The following is a 21,161-nucleotide window of genomic DNA, read 5'->3' on the forward strand; positions in this document are numbered from 1 at the left end:
GTGGTCATTTCTTAGTTTATGGTAAATCTTATTGGTTTTATTATTTATTATATTATATTTAAAAAAAAAATGTTCAGTATAGTTCTCATCTCGGATCATTGATTATGTTTAATTTATATAGTTATGTGATAGTCCATGGTGAGACTACCTGTAAATAGAAGAACATTTGCCAAGATAATTTTGTATCTGTTGTTGGTTGTCCTACTGAAAAAAAAAACACCAAATGTCTATGGGCGGTAGAGTCCACTTGCTATTAAAGATAAACGGACTGACCTTGAAAATTGTCTCATAGCGAATGAGTTTCTCTAAGCCTAGCACATATATTATCTGAGTCGGGCATCGAACCCAATACGGATGCGAGATGCAAGTAGAGCATAGCGTCAAGACATAACTAGGAAGAAATTTAAGATGAAACCATGCATGAGCGGTTTCGTTCATGCTTGTTGATATCACGTATGAGAGAAGAGGATAGAACGCTGTTTGTCCGTTTCGTTTGAACGATCTTGTGATTGGTCATAATTTTAGGTTTTAAAGTCTTTGAACGGCTTTGAAGGAACCTGTATGGTTGATATTTGAATTCTATGATATAGGCCTTCTGTGAAAACTTCAGGCGAAAGATTATTCCTTAGCCGGTATGTTAACAACATGCCAAGCAACATGTTAAGTAAAAATAACAGTCTATAAACATCCCACTGCTGGGCTAAAGCCTCTCCCTACACCTCGGTTTCCTCGCGATGTTTTTCGCACAAAGCACGAGGTGAATTCTTGCCCCGGGTTTGAACTTAGAATCATCTATTAAGATTCTACTCTATTCCAACCATATGAAATAAATATAACAGACACCAAATTGACGCGATATCATTGGTCGAGAGCTTGATTAATCTATAATAGTCTATCAATCATCAAATATTGAAAAAAATATACACAAGTAACAATCATATACAGCCAAATAACAAAAACATTAAAGAACTCGTATCATAAGCAACCGACTATTCAATTCTATCTATTCTGTCAAATAAAATATGGCTGCCTCGCCGCCCGTCTGTCATATATTTTCTTCTTCCACGTCGTCTGTCCGGTGACGTCACTTCCCCGGCGACGTCACTCAAACTTCGTTCAACAATACTATGATATTCACTATGGATTTGCGAAATGGCGTTTCGAACGTCGATGAAAATCGTAATTATGGAATTAAAATCAAAGTGGAAATAAGTAGTTAAGCGCAGTAGTGTTGTATTATAACATTAACAGTAAGCATGGAGCATGTTCCACCACGCTGCACCAATGAGGGTTGGTGAAATACACATGTGGCAGAATTTCGTTGATATGCAGGTTTCCTCACGATTTTTTCCTTCATCGCCGATGACGAAATGAATTATAAAAACAAATTAGGCACATGAAAATTCAGTGGTGCTTGCCTAGGTTTGAACCCGAAATCGACGGTTAAGATGCACGCATTCTAACCACTGGGCCATCTCGGTTGTATTATAAATAAATATATATTAATCATAAACTCTCAGTAGTGCACAACATAGCTGAGTTATTAGCGAATCGCATGAAATACGTAAATCTAAGGTTTGTTTATCTTTTCTCCTACTTCCATTGGAATAGGCTGTATGATTAACAAGATCTCGTACCTTACCCAGAACTCGTGGTAAATTTAATTTCTTAAATAAAATGTAGCGACCAGACTAGCGTCATTATGCAGGTAACACAGATGTGACCGTAGCGTAACAGCGGTGTAACGTTACAAAATAATAAGTTCTCACGATTCCTAAAGCGATTTCACGCTGCGCTGAATATTCGCACGCGTGTTACATGTAACTGTTGTTCGTATATAATATATATTATTCTATGTGACATATATTTATTTCATCATATATATCCCGTTTTATATATAAGGGAATATATTTACTTAAGAATTAAAAAATAGTTACTGTATAAATCTTGACCGCGTGGAATGGCGGCAAGAATGCTAGCCGCATTTCCCCGTTGAATCTCAATTCCGTTCCTCTGGGCTAAAAACGAACCAGCCCTCCTGTCACCAGTAGAACCAATAAGGCGAGGTGTTATCTATGCATTAGCATTAGCAGCCTGTAAATTTTCCCAGTGCTGGGCTAAAGGCCTCCTCTCCCTTAGAGGAGAAGGTTTGGAGCATATTCCACCACGCTGCTCCAATGCGGGTTGGCGAAATACACATGTGGCAGAATTTCGTTGAAATTAGACACATGCAGGTTTCCTCACGATGTTTTCCTTCACCGCCGAGCACGAGATGAATTATAAACACAAATTAAGCACATGAAAATTCAGTGGTGCCTGCCTGGGTTTGAACCCGAAATCATCGGTTAAGATGCACGCGTTCTAACCACTGGGCCATCTCGGCTCTCATATTACAAACAGACACTCCAATTTTTTTATTATATGTATAGATATCGATATTAAATTTTTGTTTCAGATAAAAGATGTTCCAATACGAATATGAAAAGCGTCCGCCATCGCGCGACAGTCGCACGACGGTTTCGCCGCACTGGCATTCGAGACCGCTACCGCCAAGACCTGAAGACATCCTGCCCGCTAAAACCAGTGTAAGTTGACGTTGCACCTATAGGGATCAAACAAAAATTTATGTGAAGATTTTAAGAGGTCTTAGTGCAAGCCCGTCTGGGTAGGTATCATCAGATATTCTCAGGGCCGGATCTACCATATGGCTTTTTGGGCTTCAGCCCAGGGCCCCGTGGATTTAAGAGGGCCCCAGCTAAGTCAAGTCAAAGTCAAAAATAGACGATATGGCGAAACAATCCAAATACAAGATCGTATGGTTTGCAGCCTTTCGAGTCCTGCAATTAATCAAACCCATTCAATTAATTTAATTCAAGTCTACGTTCAGGTGGGCCCCTAAGTAGTGTTAGCCCTGGACCCCTAAAGTAACGGTCCGGCCCTGGATATTCTATCGCCAAATCGTATCACTTAGTTGTTGTGTTCTGGTTTGAAGGGTGAGAGAGTTTAACTACAGACACGAGGGGTATAACGTAATGACGCCCAAGGTTGGTGGTGTTTTTCGCTATCAAAACGCAAAATCTAAATATACTTTATTCGAGTAGGCCTTCACAGGCACTTCGTCATTTTACAGAGTTAATATTAAAAGTAATGCTATCACCGGTTTTGGACGTAGATTCTGCGGTACCGGCCAGAAACTCAATAGTTACTTTTTTCCAACATTTGAAATACAATATGCAATAAGGCGTAGGACCAAAGATTTAACTTATAACTTTTTAAAATAATAACTATTAGTAGGTAGGAGTTTTACGTATAATAATGTTTCATACAAAATTACATCAAATTAGTTCACAGTTTTTCAGTCATTAGACAATACAAACCGCTATGTCCCTTCGTTTTAAATCTAATATATCTTTTGAAAATATTCATTTAAATTACTTACTATAAAGAGCCATATTGATCTATATTAAATGCACAATGTATTTAAGGTACTTAATTGGATAAGGATTAATGCTATATTGCTTAAAATCGCTTCAAAAATAAGCCATTATTTCTCGTAAAATGTAAAGGATAAAAAAATTGTTGTTGTGGGCTATCCCTAAGTTAAGATTTAATTACCTCTATTTCTTAACTCGGTAAGATACTATTTTTAAGTTATAATAAATTCGTCATCAACACACATTAAGTTGAAGGCGAAGGTGACAATATTACTTTACAAAACCTTTAAACGAAACTCACATAAATTCTCTTTAAGAAAAACCTTTGTACTTGCGAGGATTCAACGAGTAACCAGTAACTATTATGTAGCATGTCCAGACGTACCGTATTCCCGGGACGTCCCGTATTTCAGGCATTATAATAAATGTCCCGACGGGACATACTCTGTATTTATTTCAACAATGTTGCAATACATGACGAATTTTAATAAAACATAAGTTATTTACCTAATTGTTACAACTAGAATATTTATATAGGCGACCAGTTCTAGACCGTGGCTTCGCTCGCATTTAGGAGTTGTTCATCAGGTTTAAGGTAGAAAAATGTCTTTGGGATTTAAGCTTGCTTCCGTTCAGTGGTTTGGCCATGAAACAGAGAGACACTTTCGCATTTATAATATTTGCTAGCTGTGCCTATGAATCAACCCAAAAAAAATTGTTAGTAATTGCACTTGTAAATGGTCATGTTAGTGTTGATTTAAATGTAAAGATACCACCGGTTCGGAAAGTAGAAGAACCAGCAAGAAATTCAATAGTTAATCTTTTCCACCATTACAATTACAAAGTATGTCAATGAAGTACAATTAAATTTATATAATACCCTAGAAATGAACAAATACTGAGTCCAATCTAATTTGTCACTAATTTGTGCCCGTGACTCCGTGCGCGTGACTTTAAGCCTCAAAAGTAAATAAAAAAATACCCCCAGGTATTTTGGTTGACATTTCTATGTATCATTGCGCCTGTCGTGGCATTGTTGTTCCCAAATGGATGAGAGGTAACAGTGCCTGCGTTCTGGGTACAATGCCACAGGACAATCTTTTGGATGGCGTGTTTTCTCTAGAATTAATGCCCGTTAGTTCATGGGGGCCATTCATTTATTACGTAAGATGATTTAGGGGGAGAGGGGCGTGGACCATGTCTTATGTTTTCTTACAAGGGGGTGGGAAGGAGTTTCGATAGTTCTTACGTAAGATCAAAAAAATTAAAATTATTTAAAAAAAACGCGGGAAACCGCGCGATTGCTGAGGTTCGCACGGATGCGAACCTTTAGAATCTTTGAAATTACAAATAAACACATATCAAAAGTTATTACTTTGACAAATAAACAGTAAAATAAACCAAACGTGTATTCATTTTCTCCTTTAGATTCTTACGTAATAAATATTAAAGAGGGAGGGAGGGGATCGGCCAGTTCTTATTTTTTTCTATATTAGGGGGGGAGGGGGTCAAAAACTAGCGAAAATAGTCTTACATAATAAATGGATGGTCCCATGCCCGTATAGTTATTCAATTAATTTAATTTAGTTTTTTTTTATTGTTGCTAAATAATACATTTAAGTCCTCTGTAAAATGTTATATAAATAAATATAAATAAATATTGGACAACATCACATACATTACTCTGATCCCAATGTAAGTAGCTAAAGCACTTGTGTTATGGACATCAGAAGTAACGACGGTACCACAAACACCCAGACCCAAGACAACATAGAAAACTAATGAAGTCTTTCTACATCGACTCGGCCGGGAATGGAACCCGGGACCTCGGAGTGGCGTACCCATGAAAACCGGTGTACACACTACTCGACCACGGAGGTCGTCGATATAAATATGTTTATTGGCAATTTCTATTGTACTAACTAGCATCGAGAATTTAAATCAACGACCCCAACTCAAATATCGTTCCTCCCGGGTAAACCCGGTTCGCTTTTAAACGGAGACTTGTCCCTGACATTTTCAAAAAGTCTGGCGACTCTACTTGTAAGAGAACTCCAAGTACGCGTTACCGTTAAGTAATTATGTGGTAACGATAGACGGAAGCTGTTACCGTCGGTTTACAGCGGTCGTTAGATTCTAATAATGATACTACGCAAGAGGTTTTATTCATTAAAATATCATGCTTATTATTCAATGATGATTTTTGATTTATTTAACTTCAAATACCTACATTTAAGCCCACAAACTAGATCTCTATTGATGTTTATTAGAATTTATTTATTTGGTATAAGATTTTTTAAACCACATATCAACAAAAACATTTATAAATATATAAACATATAACTCCATACAAGATTATATTAAGAATAAAAGGGGTTGATTTAGTATTTGTTGACTTTCTTTGATATATAAAATTAATTGTTGTTTACATATATTCTAATTATACTCTAATTAAATGGTGGAAAAGAGTTACTACTGAGTTTCTCGCCGGTTCTTCATCTCTGTAACTTGACGTTTCAGAAGTGCTTTTATAAGCATACTTCGATAAAGAATATTTTGACTTTGATTTACTTGAATATATGTGTATATATACGTACAGTATATATGTTACTGTAAAAGCTCGAACTAAGGTAAACCTTAAGATTTTCTAGTAAAACCTAAGATTTACCGACTAGAGTTGGTAAATGTAAGTAATTATTATAAAGGGACGACTTTTTCGGACTTTTACCATTCCAACCTAACCTAACCTAACATGTAAATCCTGAGATTTACCAAGTGAATGATGGTAAAAGTTCGAATCCAAAATTTTTATGGACATTTACCATTCATAATCGGTAAATCTTAGGTTTTACTGGAACATCTTAAGATTTACCGTAGTTCGAGCTTTTACAGTAACATATATATATGTAATATATTCCAATTGAAGAAGGAATTAATATAAACAACCCTGAAAATCACGTATTGCATTTGCTAATAGGACAGTTATTTGCATAACAAATAATTCTCGATGAATATATCTGTTGCGGATTTTGATAGTATTTAACGAGGAGACATTAAAAAAGGCGTAGTTTAGTTGCAATGAAAATTTTTATTTTTTTATTGCGTTACATATTTTATGACGGGATAGATAATAAATTACAATAAATAAAGCGCCTTATATCTAAATCGTTCCGTAACGTCCATATACTAAATTGCTTCACAATTTTAACAGGCGCTTGCGCCAACAATATCTTTATTTATACTACAGCACTATCCCGCTTAACTGCTTATATCCACTTTAATTTTCACGTCCAAAGTTCCTTAAAGATACTTAATGAGCCGGAATAAATGAAATTAATAATACTAGAACATTCTAAACGATTTTGCTTTGTTATGACGAAGGCACGCGACGGGAAAATGGGCCACATGATGGTAAGTGGTCACTAAATCCCATAGACAGTACTGTAAGAAATATTAACCATTCCCTACATCGTCAATGCGCCTCAAACCTTAGGAAATGAGATGTTATGTCCCTTGTGCTTGTCTATAGTTACACTGGCTCACTCCGATACACAATAATACTAAATTATGCTGTTTGGCGATAAAATGTCTGATGAGTGGATGGTACCTACCCTTGCACAAAGCCCCCCGGTGTTGCAGATGTCCATGGGCGGTGGTAGACACTTTTCATCAGCTGAGCCTCCTGTCCACCACCGATCACATAAAAAAAACCACCTGTTGCTTAAAGGACAGCGATTATTTGATTACAATATTTCGACTTTCCAGGTGCCTTTGAAGGTCTGGATTATAGCAAGTGCGTCATGCTTTGCGGTATGCGGTGCGCTGGTTCTTGCGACCATCGTTATCACCAGATGGGGCACCAGTGAAAGCTACGCTCCGAGGGAAGTATATGCTGAAGCCAGGGTTAGTGATTGTGTTATGTTATCCTAGTCCCTGCAGCCTCTCCAACCCGTGACGACAACGGCCATTTAGTGGAGAAAATCCATTTAACCATCCCCAGGTACCCGGTACCTTTCCGAAGGTTTCCAATTCGTGGATAAAAAAATACATTTGAATAAACTGAAACTCCCATGTCGTGGTTTTACACCAGAATGGTATATAGATCAGTTAAGTGATTATCCGTCACTGTGGCTTATCAGGAAGTGTAATATTTGGTATTTAATTTTGAGCTGATTTTCATGTAAATTAGTAAATATATATATGTTTTAAATTTGCATCAGAAAAGGTCAGAAGCTCTATTCTGTAATTCGAAACTAACCAAACTCAATCGTGAATTGTCAGTAATATCCGAGGTTGACTGTTATCGTATTTATCTCACTGTTAGTCTTTCGACATTTAACGAGCAAGATAGATTTATGTAAATTGTTTCAGAATAGTTCTATGACACTAATACTTTACTATGTTTCTGGGTGTGTTTTGCTTGGTGTAAGGTTTTGTGTAAGCCCAGACACTCATCAGATATACAGACAGCAATACTTAGTAAAATTATGTTGCGGTTTGAAGGGTGAATCAGCCAATGCATAAGGCACATGGGACTTAACACCTTAGTTCCTAAGGTTTTTTTTTTTTTTTATTATTTATTTATTTAAGCACGCTAACAATATATATATTTAACACACTTACATAATTTCAGAAGTAGACAATCATGTTCTTAATATATACATCAATAACTAGCGTTCATGACTTTCACAAACAACTCGACACGGAACAATTATACATATATATTAAATTTATTGAATATAAAATTAGAAAAATTAAAACCTAATAGAAAATACCTAAATAGAAGTTTAACAAGCTAAAACTATTTAAATAAAATGATTGAAAAGTTTTCTTTTAAAAGCATTCAAGGAATCACTAAATATGTCAATGCCAGGTATATTTTTTTTAATGGTGTTGTAACTTATGCATAACCTTGCGATAGGTGCTTGATTTCCCATTTGTGTTCTTGTTTTCGGAATATGAAATGGTTGGGGGTGCTTGGGTTATATAAGGATGTCTCGGTTGGTTAGTGGTGACCACTTACTATCAGATAACCCATTTACTAGTGTACCAACCAGTTTTAAAAATAAAGTCCAAAAATCTGTAAAAAATAATTATTTTTAAATTTTAGGAACCAATATACGCAAATCTTCACCCTGAGCGACGACCAACAACAACAGAGGCTGAAGTCTCAACATCCCAAGAGATAGACAATGAAATCCAATTCCCCATCCTCGAAAAACTATCCATATTCAAGAACATAGTCGCAAACCGGGGTAAAAAGAAACCAGACGACAATCTTATAACCAAACCGCAACTTCATCCCATTCACGACACATCCCTACATCACCCCGAGAAGAAAATCGAGAAGAAGGACCAAGCGAAGTTACCGCAAGAGTTTATCCATGCAAACGTGCCAGAATTTAAACCTACACTACCGGACGTCTTCGTAGACGATTCGGAAACGAAACTCTCCGACAACTACATCGCTGGTCTGAAAAGAACCGAATATAACTACGAAGAATATTATAACGACGATAATTTATACGACGATTACATGCAAAGTAACACAATGACCAGCTACTTGATAGAAAAAGTACAGGAACTGCACGACTGGATCACAACTGATCCGGATTTCGAGGACAAGAGTGCAGATAAACCAAAGACCGGTAACGAATTTGGACAATTGCTTAAAGCTCTGAACGAAAGTCTCATCGAAGGTAACGTTACGATCGTAATGAGTAAACTGAAAGATATATATTTGGGAGAGGATTTCACAATATCGAATCAAAGCAGGAAAATGATATTAAGCAATAATACGAATTTGCTGTCGTTTGGTATACTTACGTTGGACGTGATGCTGCTACATAATATACAACTAATGGCGTGGGAATCTCAGGTAAGCTCATCTGTCGACTGTGACTCCCGCACAGATTAAAAAGTTTTTGATTAGGTCGGCATTTTTCAGTACAGAAATTAGTTTACATGGCGTTGGTTCTGTACTTCATCTAGTTGCATTATATGGTCGGACTCCAGACTATGAGAATGAATAGGTTCAAATAGCATTAAAAATTACACTCACTTGTTTTTTTTTGGAACGAATTCCTATAACGCGGCTCACAGTAGAGTGAACTGGGAGAAATCGCCACGTAGGAAGGCGTTATGCCTCCTCCAGTTGACCTTCTTTGTTTCTTTCTAATATATGCGGTTTTAAAATTATATTTTGTTATTATTTAAATTGGTATTCTCAAAACATTTCATAATTGTCTAACGTTGTTAATTAATAATTATTGTTAATTAATAATTATAAACGGAGCAGCGTTATGGAATATGCTCCAAAACTTCTCCTCAAAGGGAGTGGAGATCTTAGCCCAGGAGTAGGATATTTACAGGCTGATAATGTAAAAAAAACCTATGTAAAACACTGTTTTCACATAAAAAATATAACAGATGACGCAGTGGATCTCGAAGATGGTTTTAGAATATCCAGCTGCGGTTCCCAATTTCAATCGCTTCAAATTAAGTCTATTGACGTCAAATGTGTTACCAAAATTTGTATTTTCATTGTCGAAGGAGTCAGCTCGTTACAAAATGTTGAAAGATCCCGATGTCTTTGCGTTCAATGCACTTTTCATGGAGCCCAGCAAAGTCGAAACGAAGCGCAATGAAATTTTCCATCAATACGATAATTCGGCTGCTTTTGGGTGAGTACTGGTTTTTAAAGATTTAAAATATGTATTGGAAAACGTGGTTTCGACACCAGGCAAGTATCACTGACTTTTCATACGCTTAATTTTTGTTTGTAATTCCTCTTGTAATCTCGTCGTGCACAAGATGATTTATCTTTGTAACAAGATAAAAGTACACAAATTTTGACCTTGAAATAACTTGACGTCATTGGTTAAGATATTAATAATTTGCGGCCTTTATTGAAAGTGGCGTTTTTATATAATATTTTTTATTAAAGATTGAGTTTCATAAATATAAAAATCAATCTTAATATGATTTCGTTATTTTATTTCTGTCGTTTCTTTCGCCTTTATAAAGTAACGCAGGATAAAAAGCAAGCACTAATAAAACTCCATTAATTTTTGTTTATAATTCATCTCGTGCTCGGTGAAAGAAAACATCGTGCGGAAACCTGCATGTGTCTAATTTCAATGAAATTCTGCCAAGTGTTTATCCTACAACCCGCTTTGTAGCAGCGTGATATAAGCTCCAAACTTCCTCATCGAAAGGAGAGAAGGCCTTAGCCCAGCAATGGAAAATTTACAGGCTGTTACGTTAAATTAAAGATATTTACCATCAGCGACTTCAACCGCGTGTGTGGTTAACTCTGGTGTTTAGTACCCTTTATACTTTATATATTTTCATGATGTGAGAAAAATTTAAACCACCTTACATTAACAGCCTGTAAATTTCCCACTGCTGGGCTAAGGCATCCTCTCCCTTTGAGGAGAACGGCTCAGAATTTCGTTGAAATTAGACACATGCAGGTTTCCTCACGATGTAATCCTTCACCGCCGAGCACAAGATGAATTATAAACACAAATTAAGCACATGAAAATTCAGTGGTTCTTGCCTGGGTTTGAACCCGAAAAAATCGGTTAAGATGCACGCGTTCTAACCACTGGGCCATCTCGGCTCTCCAACTAGAAACTTGTTATTAATTGTATAAATCGAAAAACTTAACTAGGCCATCGTCATAAATAACATTGCCAATGCCTCGCAAACGCTTGCCAAATATTTCCTTTGACTTTTTGCACAATGCACCGATACTCATCCTAGTCGCAAAGCTAGAGAAGGATAATCAAAAGCTAGATCCACACATTGGAGTGTCAGTAAGGATTTCCCAAATTTGGCAAGAGTGTGGATATGCCATTAAGATCACCCATAACAAACTTTAGGCTAGATACAATAGTTGTTCACGTATAACAAGTTTATTGTTACTGTTGAATAAGAATATTTTGATTTCGTTAAAGGAAAAGTGTAAAGGTAATTTTAACCTCGTATTAATTACTTGTTAAATTTACAGGAAACGTCAAAATCGTCTAGACAATGAAGATCTTGACATGGGAAAGAACCTTCTAGAAAATGTATTGGAAATAGGAATGAGCACCGCCCGTGCTGCGATACATTTGGGCAGAGCATTCAAAAATACAAAGTACGTTTAAGTCAGCTTGATCTTCCATCAATTTTCGTTAAGCATTTGATTATATCTTGCAAAATTTTTTTCATAGCTTTACAGTCCATTTTCATTCTTGTGTTTTTATCTTTTTACACAATTGAGAAGATTTATCTTCAATACAGTGATTAATCTTAATTCCTTCAAAATATCCGAGTAGGGAGTTCCTCAAGGGTTATATCTAGGTCCTATTGAACCTGAGTGTTTTATTTTGGTCTCAACTGAATTATTGTAGTAACACAACGCTGACTATCAGACGACTGTAACTGTTTTGTAATGGGTATTTTTACTCTGTTTTATAATATGACTAGCGAATCGCCCCAGCTTCGCAAGGGTTAATTAATAATTAAGAAAACGATATAATATAAAAATAATGTACCCTATCATAGCAATCAGGAATAACGAAATCCACGATGAAATTTTCTTTAGAATTAGATCATTAGTTCCATAAATTACGACCTACACACAAACAAAAAAAATTTAACTATATAAAATCGAATGAGGCGTGTAGTTTTGAATTTCGTTTTACTTTCTTACAGAATTGTTCTAAATCAGCTCTCGAACAGAGAATCGTTAAATGCCAACATACAGAATCAAATATCTCGCAACATTGATGCCAACACTCACGCGCTGAATCACCTTCAAACGTCATTCAACAAAAATGACAGTTACAGTGTTGCCAGCAATAATAACGGAATTTACACTGATTTGGATTGCGTTTGGTTGTTGTATTGTAAAAATCTTGTCGCCACAGCGAAATTAAGTCCTCCGTATGGAACAATGGCTAGGATCAATGGGTACGTATTTGATATGAAGTTATTTTATTAAAAATATTAAACCAAGCTCGATCATCACATGATGATCGTGGTCGTCACCGCCTATAGACATCGGCGCTATGAGAAATATTAACCATGACATCACCAATGCGCCACCAACCTTGGAAACTAAGATGTTATGTTCCTTGTGCCTGTAGTTACACTGGCTCACTCACCCTTTAGTTATCTTACACTTTTTTTAAATATATTATTATATACTATCACATACATTACTCTGATCCCAATGTAAGTAGCTAAAGCACTTGTGTTATGGAAAATCAGAAGTAACGACGGCACCACATACACCCAGACCCAAGACAACATAGAAAACTAATGAACTTTTTCTACATCGACTCGGGAATCACACCCGAGAATGTGGCGTACCCATGAAAACCGGTGTACACACTACTCAAACACACTTAGAAGTTATAGAAATAAATTAACAAAGTGATCTGTTTATTGTCTTTTGCTCTGAAGTTATCTATCACCAGATTAATACAATGAGTCACAATCTTCGGCTAATTTTAGCAATAATTTTTTCGTCATATTTTTCAATGATTGCTTACGTAATTAAAGCGCGTTAATCGTGCATCCTCCGTCGCCTATCAAATCAGTAAGAGACGAGACGTCACTTCTAACTGACCTTCAGTACTTTTCCCAACAAACATAGGACACCGGATGAAACTTGGGACTTGGGACGTTATTAGTAACGCCGAATCCAGTAATTTGGATGTCGTACCTCTTAAGCAAAAGTCTGGCAGTGCCATAAATTGTTTCTTTAGTTTTTTAATTATTTCGAATGTTCTAGGTTAGCTCTACGCATGCTCACCGGCGAACTGCCAACCGATCGTGCGCTGGATACCATGCTCAATGAAGTACTGACTGGATGGACGGAGCTTAATTGTTCAGAAATGTTTCCAAGGTAAGGCAAATCATCGTCGATGGAGCCGAAAGCAGAACCGAGATTGTTTGAATCGAATTTCAATGCAGCAACACTGAATTTTCATGTGCTTAATTTGATAATTAAGGTGTAGGAACTCTTCGTGAGGTCAACTTCATACGTCTAATTGCAAAAAAAAATTGTCACACGTGTATAATCAACCCGCATTGGAGCAGCGTGGGCAAGCTCCGAAACTTCTCCTCTAAGAGAGAGTCTAGGCCAGCAGTGGAATGTTAACAGGCTGTTACTTTTACTTCACATCTGTATGCTTGGCATGTCGGTAATTTACGTATCAGCTGAGGAATCTTCCTTGAGGTTTTCCTGGAGGGCTTTAATATGGGAGATTTCTAACGTCAATTGTACAGGTACGTTCAAAGCCGGCAACTGTCATTATTTTGCAGATGTCCTTGACCATCAGTACGTACTCTTCTTATACGATAAAAAAAAACAATAACAATTTCCAGTCCAATTAGTTCACAGCGAATTACTTAAGCGATAACAGCCATCACGTTATAATGTAATTAATATACGAAAAGAGTTCACTTGAGACAAACGAGAAAAAAAATCTCAAACTCGTGTGTCATATTTGTCCACACGATTCAATAGTAGTTTCAAATTAAACTGATGTTAAAACTACTTAATGTATTTTTTTCTTTGCAGATGCAGCAAAGCAAATGCAGCGAACGTCGTTTTAGAATCCATCATTCAGCCGCTAAGGAAATCTCAAACGAATAATAGATTATAATATTTAAAAATAAATATATAATGTTGCAACATTTATTTTGACGTCTAATGTCAAATTTGAAAAGCAACTTTTCGCGCCAAATGTTATCCAGTGACATATTTGATTATGGGACCAATGTTTTTTAGTACTTTTAACATTTATTATCTGTTTTATTTTGATATATCTATCAAATATTATTTAAGGAGTACAAAAGTAAAAGTTTAGTTTTATAATTTTGACTGTTGTAGAGAGGCAATTTTTTAAGGTTATATTTAAGTTAAGAATTATAAGACATTAAAATATGATGTCTTTTTAATTTATTTAAATTTAAAATCGAATTTTGGTGTCTTTTAAATGCTATTTTTTTTATGACCATAGACTTCTTTGATTGTTATATAATCAATGATATTCGTTTCTTTTTTAATCTAGCTCATGAATTAAATATACATCTATTTTAACTAGAACAAAGTCGGATCAACAAAATGAAACTGAACAAAAATTAAAGTTAGTCTATGGTCAAACGTTATGGTAAGGAGGATTTATATAATGAATTTAGTTTTTTATACACTATTTTATCATAAGCGAATATGTGACAAGCGTGAGCTGAATTGTTATAGACTGATGTAATAAATAGTTTTTATATGTTTATACGTCTTTTAATTTAACTACGATATTTATACAATGGTATACACTAGATCAATTAATTTATTTAAGAACCAAACAATTATAAGAACACCTCTTTAAAGAATAAAAAAATAAATCAATTAAGTTTGCACTTAAAATGTATGCAAATAAATGACAACTTTTATAAAATAAAAATAAAAACAGAAATCATATAAAACATCGAAATTGACATATGGTTTGGTACACTTGGTGGTAGGGCTTCGTGCGAGCCCGTCTGAGTAGGTGCCACCCACTCATCAGATATTCTAACGCCAAATTCTTAGTTGTATTCCGGTCCTTCCTCTAGGATGAGTGATCCAGTGTAACTATGAGCACAAGGGACATAACATCTTAGCTCTCAAGTCAGTCAGTTCATTAATTCATGACTACCTATAATAGAGGACTTAGTAACCCGCGCTCAATAATTCGTCCACGTGTAAGAGGGAGCGGTTATGCAGATGTTTGGTTCATTTTTCCGGGATAAAAAGTACCCTATGTGACTGCACTATAATCTATCTCTGTGCTAAATTTCATTCAGACACGTTCAGCCGTTATGAAGTGATTGAGTAACAAACACACAAACCAAATTTATAATAATACTAAGTTTACCTTAATATCTTAAATATAGTGTAATTTCAGAAGTTTAAGATGACAAAATTACATCACGTTTTATAATAATTCTCCAACAAATGTATTTTTCAATCACTTCCAATCATCTCAATATTTCTCGTGACAGATAAATGTTTTTAAAAAAAGAATTGTGTATATGTATTTGTGCCAGTCTTAAATAGTACCAAACAAAATAGTATGAATTAAAGTTTAACAAATTATTAAACAACTAATCATAACAATAATTGTACAAGTACATAATTATGTAAAATAAATATATTCGATTATGATCGTTGTATATAATAATGGGGTATAATTAATTATGACATCCTATGACGTAACCCCGTAGTGGAGGCTAGGGCTAGTCGCTAACACCTAGCTAGGATAGCCAATACTTGACCTGTGTTTCGTTTGATGACCATTTTGTTATACATTAGGACTTTTGTCATAGTTCAACTTTGTAATTGTTTTTAAAGATGATTTTTGTGTGGAATAAATGTTATTATAATTATTAATATAATCAAAGAGAGCCGAGACGGCCCAGTGGTTAGAACCTGTGCATCTTAACCGATGATTTCGGGTTCAAACCCAGGCAAGCACTACTGAATTTCATGTGCTTAATTTGTGTTTACAATTCATGTCGTGCTTAGCGGTGAAGGAAAACATCGTGAGGAAACCTGCATGTGTCTAATTTCAACGAAAGTCTGCCACATGTCTATTCCACCAAACCGCATTGGAGCAGCGTGGTGGAATATGCTCCAAGCCTTCTCCTCAAAGGAAGATGAGGCCTTAGCCCAGCAGTGGGAAATTTACAGGCTGCTAATGTAATGTATGTGATAATCAAAAAGTATAAACCATTGCTAACGATGCTTGGCTTACTTTGTGTTCTAAGGTGTTACGTACATTTGCCTGTAATTAAGTTAAAAAAAAAACACAAAACTTACCTCGCATGTGTGGGTGGTACTTACTCAGACTAGTTTGAACCTCACCACCAAGCAACTTAAATAAGCTTATAGTTCGTCCATCCCATAAAGTAATACAATTTAAAATACTAAAGCCCATTCCACGAATCAAACTCCTAGGGAACAAATACTGGCACATCATTGGTCGATTTGCGCGGCTACTCGATAAGTAATATTATATTTATCCAATGAAAGCAATTACAGCATAATGGCAATTCCCTTTGATAGTTCGTTCCGCGGAATGTAATTTAGTCCGATTATAAATAAAAGCCAGTTAGAAGTATATCAATAATTTTAATTCTGTTAAAATAATTTAGTTTAGAAATAGTGTACATTAGAAATGAGCGCGTCGCACACTAACCGTCAGTTTCTGAAACGCTGATCAGTCGTGATTGGTCGTTGGCAACAAATGACGTAATATTCGACCAATGAAAATTTAATATTTTGACAGATTTCAAACATCCGACGTTGATCATTGGTTCAGAAACATTTGGTATATAAATAATACATGATGATTTTATTTAAACATAACAGTATCTTAAGACACCACACATCGATACATAACCTTAAATAAAATAATTTTCTTCTTCTAATTATTTCTGAAATTATAGTTGGTTTTCCTTGAGATCGGCAAAGGTGGTCAATCTCAAGGGAAAAACCAACTATACAGGACATATTAGTGCTCATGTGTGTGTCCACACAGATACACTCTTTATTCCAAAACATAATTAATCCAATGATACGCTATGGACGCTTCTGTGCGAAAGGTTATTACACAATTAGTGAGTTTATGATTACATATTATAGCACACCTTGGGAATGAAACGATCGCCTCCTGGCTATTTCTATTCGTATTCAATATTTGTAAATAATAAAATTGACAAAAAAAAGACCCGCTGAGTTCCTTTCGCCGGTTCTTCTCAGGGTGTTTCCTTTTCCGAACCGGTGGTAGTGTTTGATTTGACTATCAATAAGTAAGTGTAATGCTTCTATTTTGAATTAAGGAATTTGACCGTTTTTTTTGTTTTTTTTTTAATGCTTTTTTAAGTCCTTTCCGAGGCACGGGAATAAACACCCCCAACATCCATATCGACGATAAATAAAATTCTGTAATTTTTAAAAGACAATACAATAACAATCCAATAGCATACAATTTTTTTACATGAAATATTACAAAGTGTTTAAATCTCATTTTTCAAAAGCATCATTATGGCGCTTAAGCTTTTCTTTCTTTGCACAATCAAATATTTTACTAAAGTTTAATTCAAAAGTATTCTTCATTGTTGTATCTTAAGATACTATGATATTTGTTTTAAGATATCGGAACTTAAAATCCTGATTATAATTATAATGATAGTGGTTAGTGGTGGTGCTGATGACGGTGGTGGTGGTGTTGGTGATGATGATTCGTGTTAGTGATGATGGTTGTGGTGGTGATGATGACGGTGGTGGTGGTGGTGGTGGTGGTGGTGATGATGGTTCTTGTGTTAGTGAAGATGGTTATGGTGGTGATGATGACGGTGGTGGTGGTGGTGGTGGTGGTGGTGGTGATGATGACGGTGGTGGTGGTGGTGGTGATGATGACGGTGGTGGTGGTGGTGGTGATGATGAAGAAAACGATGATGATAACCTATATTTGAGACTAGACAACAAAACTAAAGATATAATTGTTCACAAGTGTGTGTGAACTATTCCTTCGCTCCGATAAAATCTTATATCAAACTTACAAACTCCGACCTTCCACTGAGACATATCTCAACATGAAAAAAAAATATCACAATATAATTAAACCATATAATACTATTATGGCGCGTGTTTTTGTGTGCGACACGCTTCGGCTTGTGCAAATAATATTAGAAATCTAATTTGATTATTAATTCTAGATGGATGACAATACAATTACAGAACTTAAAGACTAATTATTTATTTATAATTAATTAATATCGCAGGTGGATTTATAAAACAACACATTATCGAACCAAGTCCCCCCCCCACAGTCTTCCTGCCTCAACGCGATGGACTCAAAACCTACCGAAAACATTGTCATACTATTCCGACCTATAAAAATTAAGATATATTTTGGTTCTTTCCTGTTCTCATTGGAATAGAGTATTGGTATAATTTATACGATTTTGAATAAATTATACGCGTACTACGCTGTAAATGTTAATAAATTAATGAAATTACGAGTTTGTTTTAGAGTTTTTAAAACTGAACGCATCCGTAGGAAGACGAATATGTATGTAATTTAATTCATCAACTTTTATAATAATACTCTATGTATAAATTGGCAAAGATTAGGCAACAAAGGTAAAACGGTTTAGTGCCGTTTTCACCGTTTTAAATGTTTTTTTTGCACGTTGGAATTTGACTTGAAGACTGCATTATGAAATTGCTGAACCGCCAGTTAAGCGTATTTTTTCTTAAGCTTAAATAGTGAATGTTTACATTTTCGAATGAGTTTTATAATAATAGTGAAAAAAATAAATTTCCTGTATCAGAATCATAATTATTATCTTCTTGTAATTCATTATTTGAACGCAATTATAAACTATTTTGAATTACGCCAAGGAAGTAGATCAACACAAGCACGATTATTAAATATTTTTTATAGTACTTTAGAGTTATCAATAAAAATAATGACATATGAATAGAAAAAAAATGTTCGAAACATAAAAAAATAATATTCTCTTCTCTCCAAATATTCAAAAATGTTATGGATTTGAACAAAACAAGGACGAGAAAAAAAAATCCTTTACTATAATGCCAAATAAAAAAAAAATACTATGGATGAGTCATTCCATTTATTTAATAATCATCAATTCGATATTATGATCAAATTCGACAATCAAGAGATATTTTAAGATTCCTAGGGTTACGTTAAATTTGAACTCAGCAAGGTCGGTTCAAGGTAGGCTTGCCAGGTGCCCGGGAAATCCGGGATTGTCCCGGAATTTTGCGTCTTGTCCCGTGTCCAGTAATTAGACCTTATTGTCCCGAATTCTGATAACCTACCAGTTTTGTAATAATCAAAATAAGTTTTAAGCCTAAACTGCATCTTAAAATTATAACTGGCGTTAATTACCTGCTATGTACGTAGATACCTATCTAATAAAAGTATGTATTTGAGAATGAATGGCATTTTCCTTTTCAAATACAAATATAAATCCTTTAAAAATAAAAAAAAACAAGATACTTTTTACTATGGCCACGACCCGACACCGTTGTCCTAGAATTGTCCCGGATTTGATAAGGTTCTATCTGGCCACCCTAGTTCAAGGTCGAATTTCGACCACCAAGCAAGTTCAAATACATTTTTCTACCATGTAAATTCACTTTTATATTTAATATATATTAACAATCCTCTTGATAGATTTAATATAAATATTCTACCGACTACTGAGTAACTACTGAGTTTCTTGGGTACTGAGTTTAAACTGGGCTATTGTCGTCCTCACTCCTAGCACAAGTGATAAGTTTGAAGGGGTAAATAGGAAAAGTAATATTTAAAAACAAAACCAATCCAAACCGATGGTTTCTTTACTTTCAACAAAGTTCTGTTAAAATCACGATTCAAAAGTGTAAAAGCGTACTTGAATAAATTATATTTTAGTTTTGATCGTGTTCCAGTTCAGCTCAGTGCACACGTAACTGCACCAGGAACATAACATCTCAGTTAACAAGTTTGATGACGCATTGACGTAAGGGATCAACATTTATTACAGCGCCGATGTCTATGGACGTAAACATTTGCCCCTCTGCGTAACAATTAAAAAAAAAAAAAAACTTGTTTGATATTATAAATGCATCCTGCTTGTGTCAAATCGTAATATAATTTACACATTTGGGATATAAAAATACCATCCCCTAATCAATAATCACTTCAAAATCCCACTACGATATCAACAAATTACTTTTTCTAATTCTTATATACAAGTATACACTCAGATGAAAAACTACACGAAATCTACATTCCAATTTCTACCTTCTCTCATTTCCATTCCAAAGTCGCTTACACAATAATAGCACTTTGACATTGTCCAAACTCCAGTTTATGAAACATCAATTAAAAAACTATTAAGATAGAAGCACACCGTTAAAACATCACGCTGTTCAGTTATGTGCGATGTCGTGACGGCAAAATCTCCATCCGCTCTCTACCATCTTGTTACACACAAGTACTTATCTATACTAATATTATAAATGCGAAAGCAACTCTGTCTGTGTTCAATGGTCTGTCTGTATAAGAGCAACACATGCTCTTTTACAGACAGACCATTGAACGAAATTTGTTGAAATTTGGTATGAAGTCATGTTAAAGGTTGCCTTTTGTCTTACACGCGAGCAAAACCGCGGGGCACTATTATAAACTCCGTTGTTACATATTATATAATAATAATAACAAGAAAATAGATAAATTTTAGTAACGAAACTATGTCTTTATTTATTTATATTTTTTTTTCAATAACCATCCGTTTCGATGTTATACATCTAATGGCGGCTACATTATTCCATTCGATATTTCAATTTGTTGTGTAAATAATGTATTATTTTTTTGCAATTCAAGCGTCAGCGTAGAGTGTTTGTGATTTAAAACCGGCCTCGGTTATTTGAAGTATGGAGAGCTAAAATTAACTTCTTTGACGTCGCTGGCTAGAATCTTACCTATATTCAGTCATTTTGCCGTAAAAATAGATTTAATATTCATACAATATTTAGTGAGATAGCTCAGCGAGTGTTTATTTTTCATGCAACATAAATACATCATAAGGAAACCTACATGACCTCCAGATTGAACGGAGAGTTCGTTTGCCCGACAGTGGGATATTAACTGGTTCCGTTATTATAAT

At 35.1% G+C, this 21,161-nt stretch overlaps 1 protein-coding gene across 1 annotated transcript in view; it reads left to right on the forward strand.

Annotated features, from left to right (window-relative positions):
• Positions 1–14,723, forward strand: part of LOC113396830 (uncharacterized) — a 29,210-nt gene extending 14,487 nt beyond the window's left edge. Inside the window, exons 2-9 of the mRNA XM_064220182.1 lie at positions 2,456–2,585; positions 7,200–7,337; positions 8,545–9,312; positions 9,987–10,117; positions 11,449–11,577; positions 12,138–12,395; positions 13,222–13,335; positions 14,014–14,723. Coding sequence (XP_064076252.1) covers positions 2,463–2,585; positions 7,200–7,337; positions 8,545–9,312; positions 9,987–10,117; positions 11,449–11,577; positions 12,138–12,395; positions 13,222–13,335; positions 14,014–14,098 — 1,746 coding nt within the window. The 5' untranslated portion in view covers positions 2,456–2,462 and the 3' untranslated portion in view covers positions 14,099–14,723. The remainder of the gene's footprint in view (positions 1–2,455; positions 2,586–7,199; positions 7,338–8,544; positions 9,313–9,986; positions 10,118–11,448; positions 11,578–12,137; positions 12,396–13,221; positions 13,336–14,013) is intronic.
• The last annotated feature ends 6,438 nt before the right edge of the window (positions 14,724–21,161 follow it).

The sequence above is a fragment of the Vanessa tameamea genome, chromosome 31 (assembly GCF_037043105.1).
Source record: "Vanessa tameamea isolate UH-Manoa-2023 chromosome 31, ilVanTame1 primary haplotype, whole genome shotgun sequence".
NCBI classification, from domain to species: Eukaryota; Metazoa; Arthropoda; class Insecta; order Lepidoptera; family Nymphalidae; genus Vanessa; species Vanessa tameamea.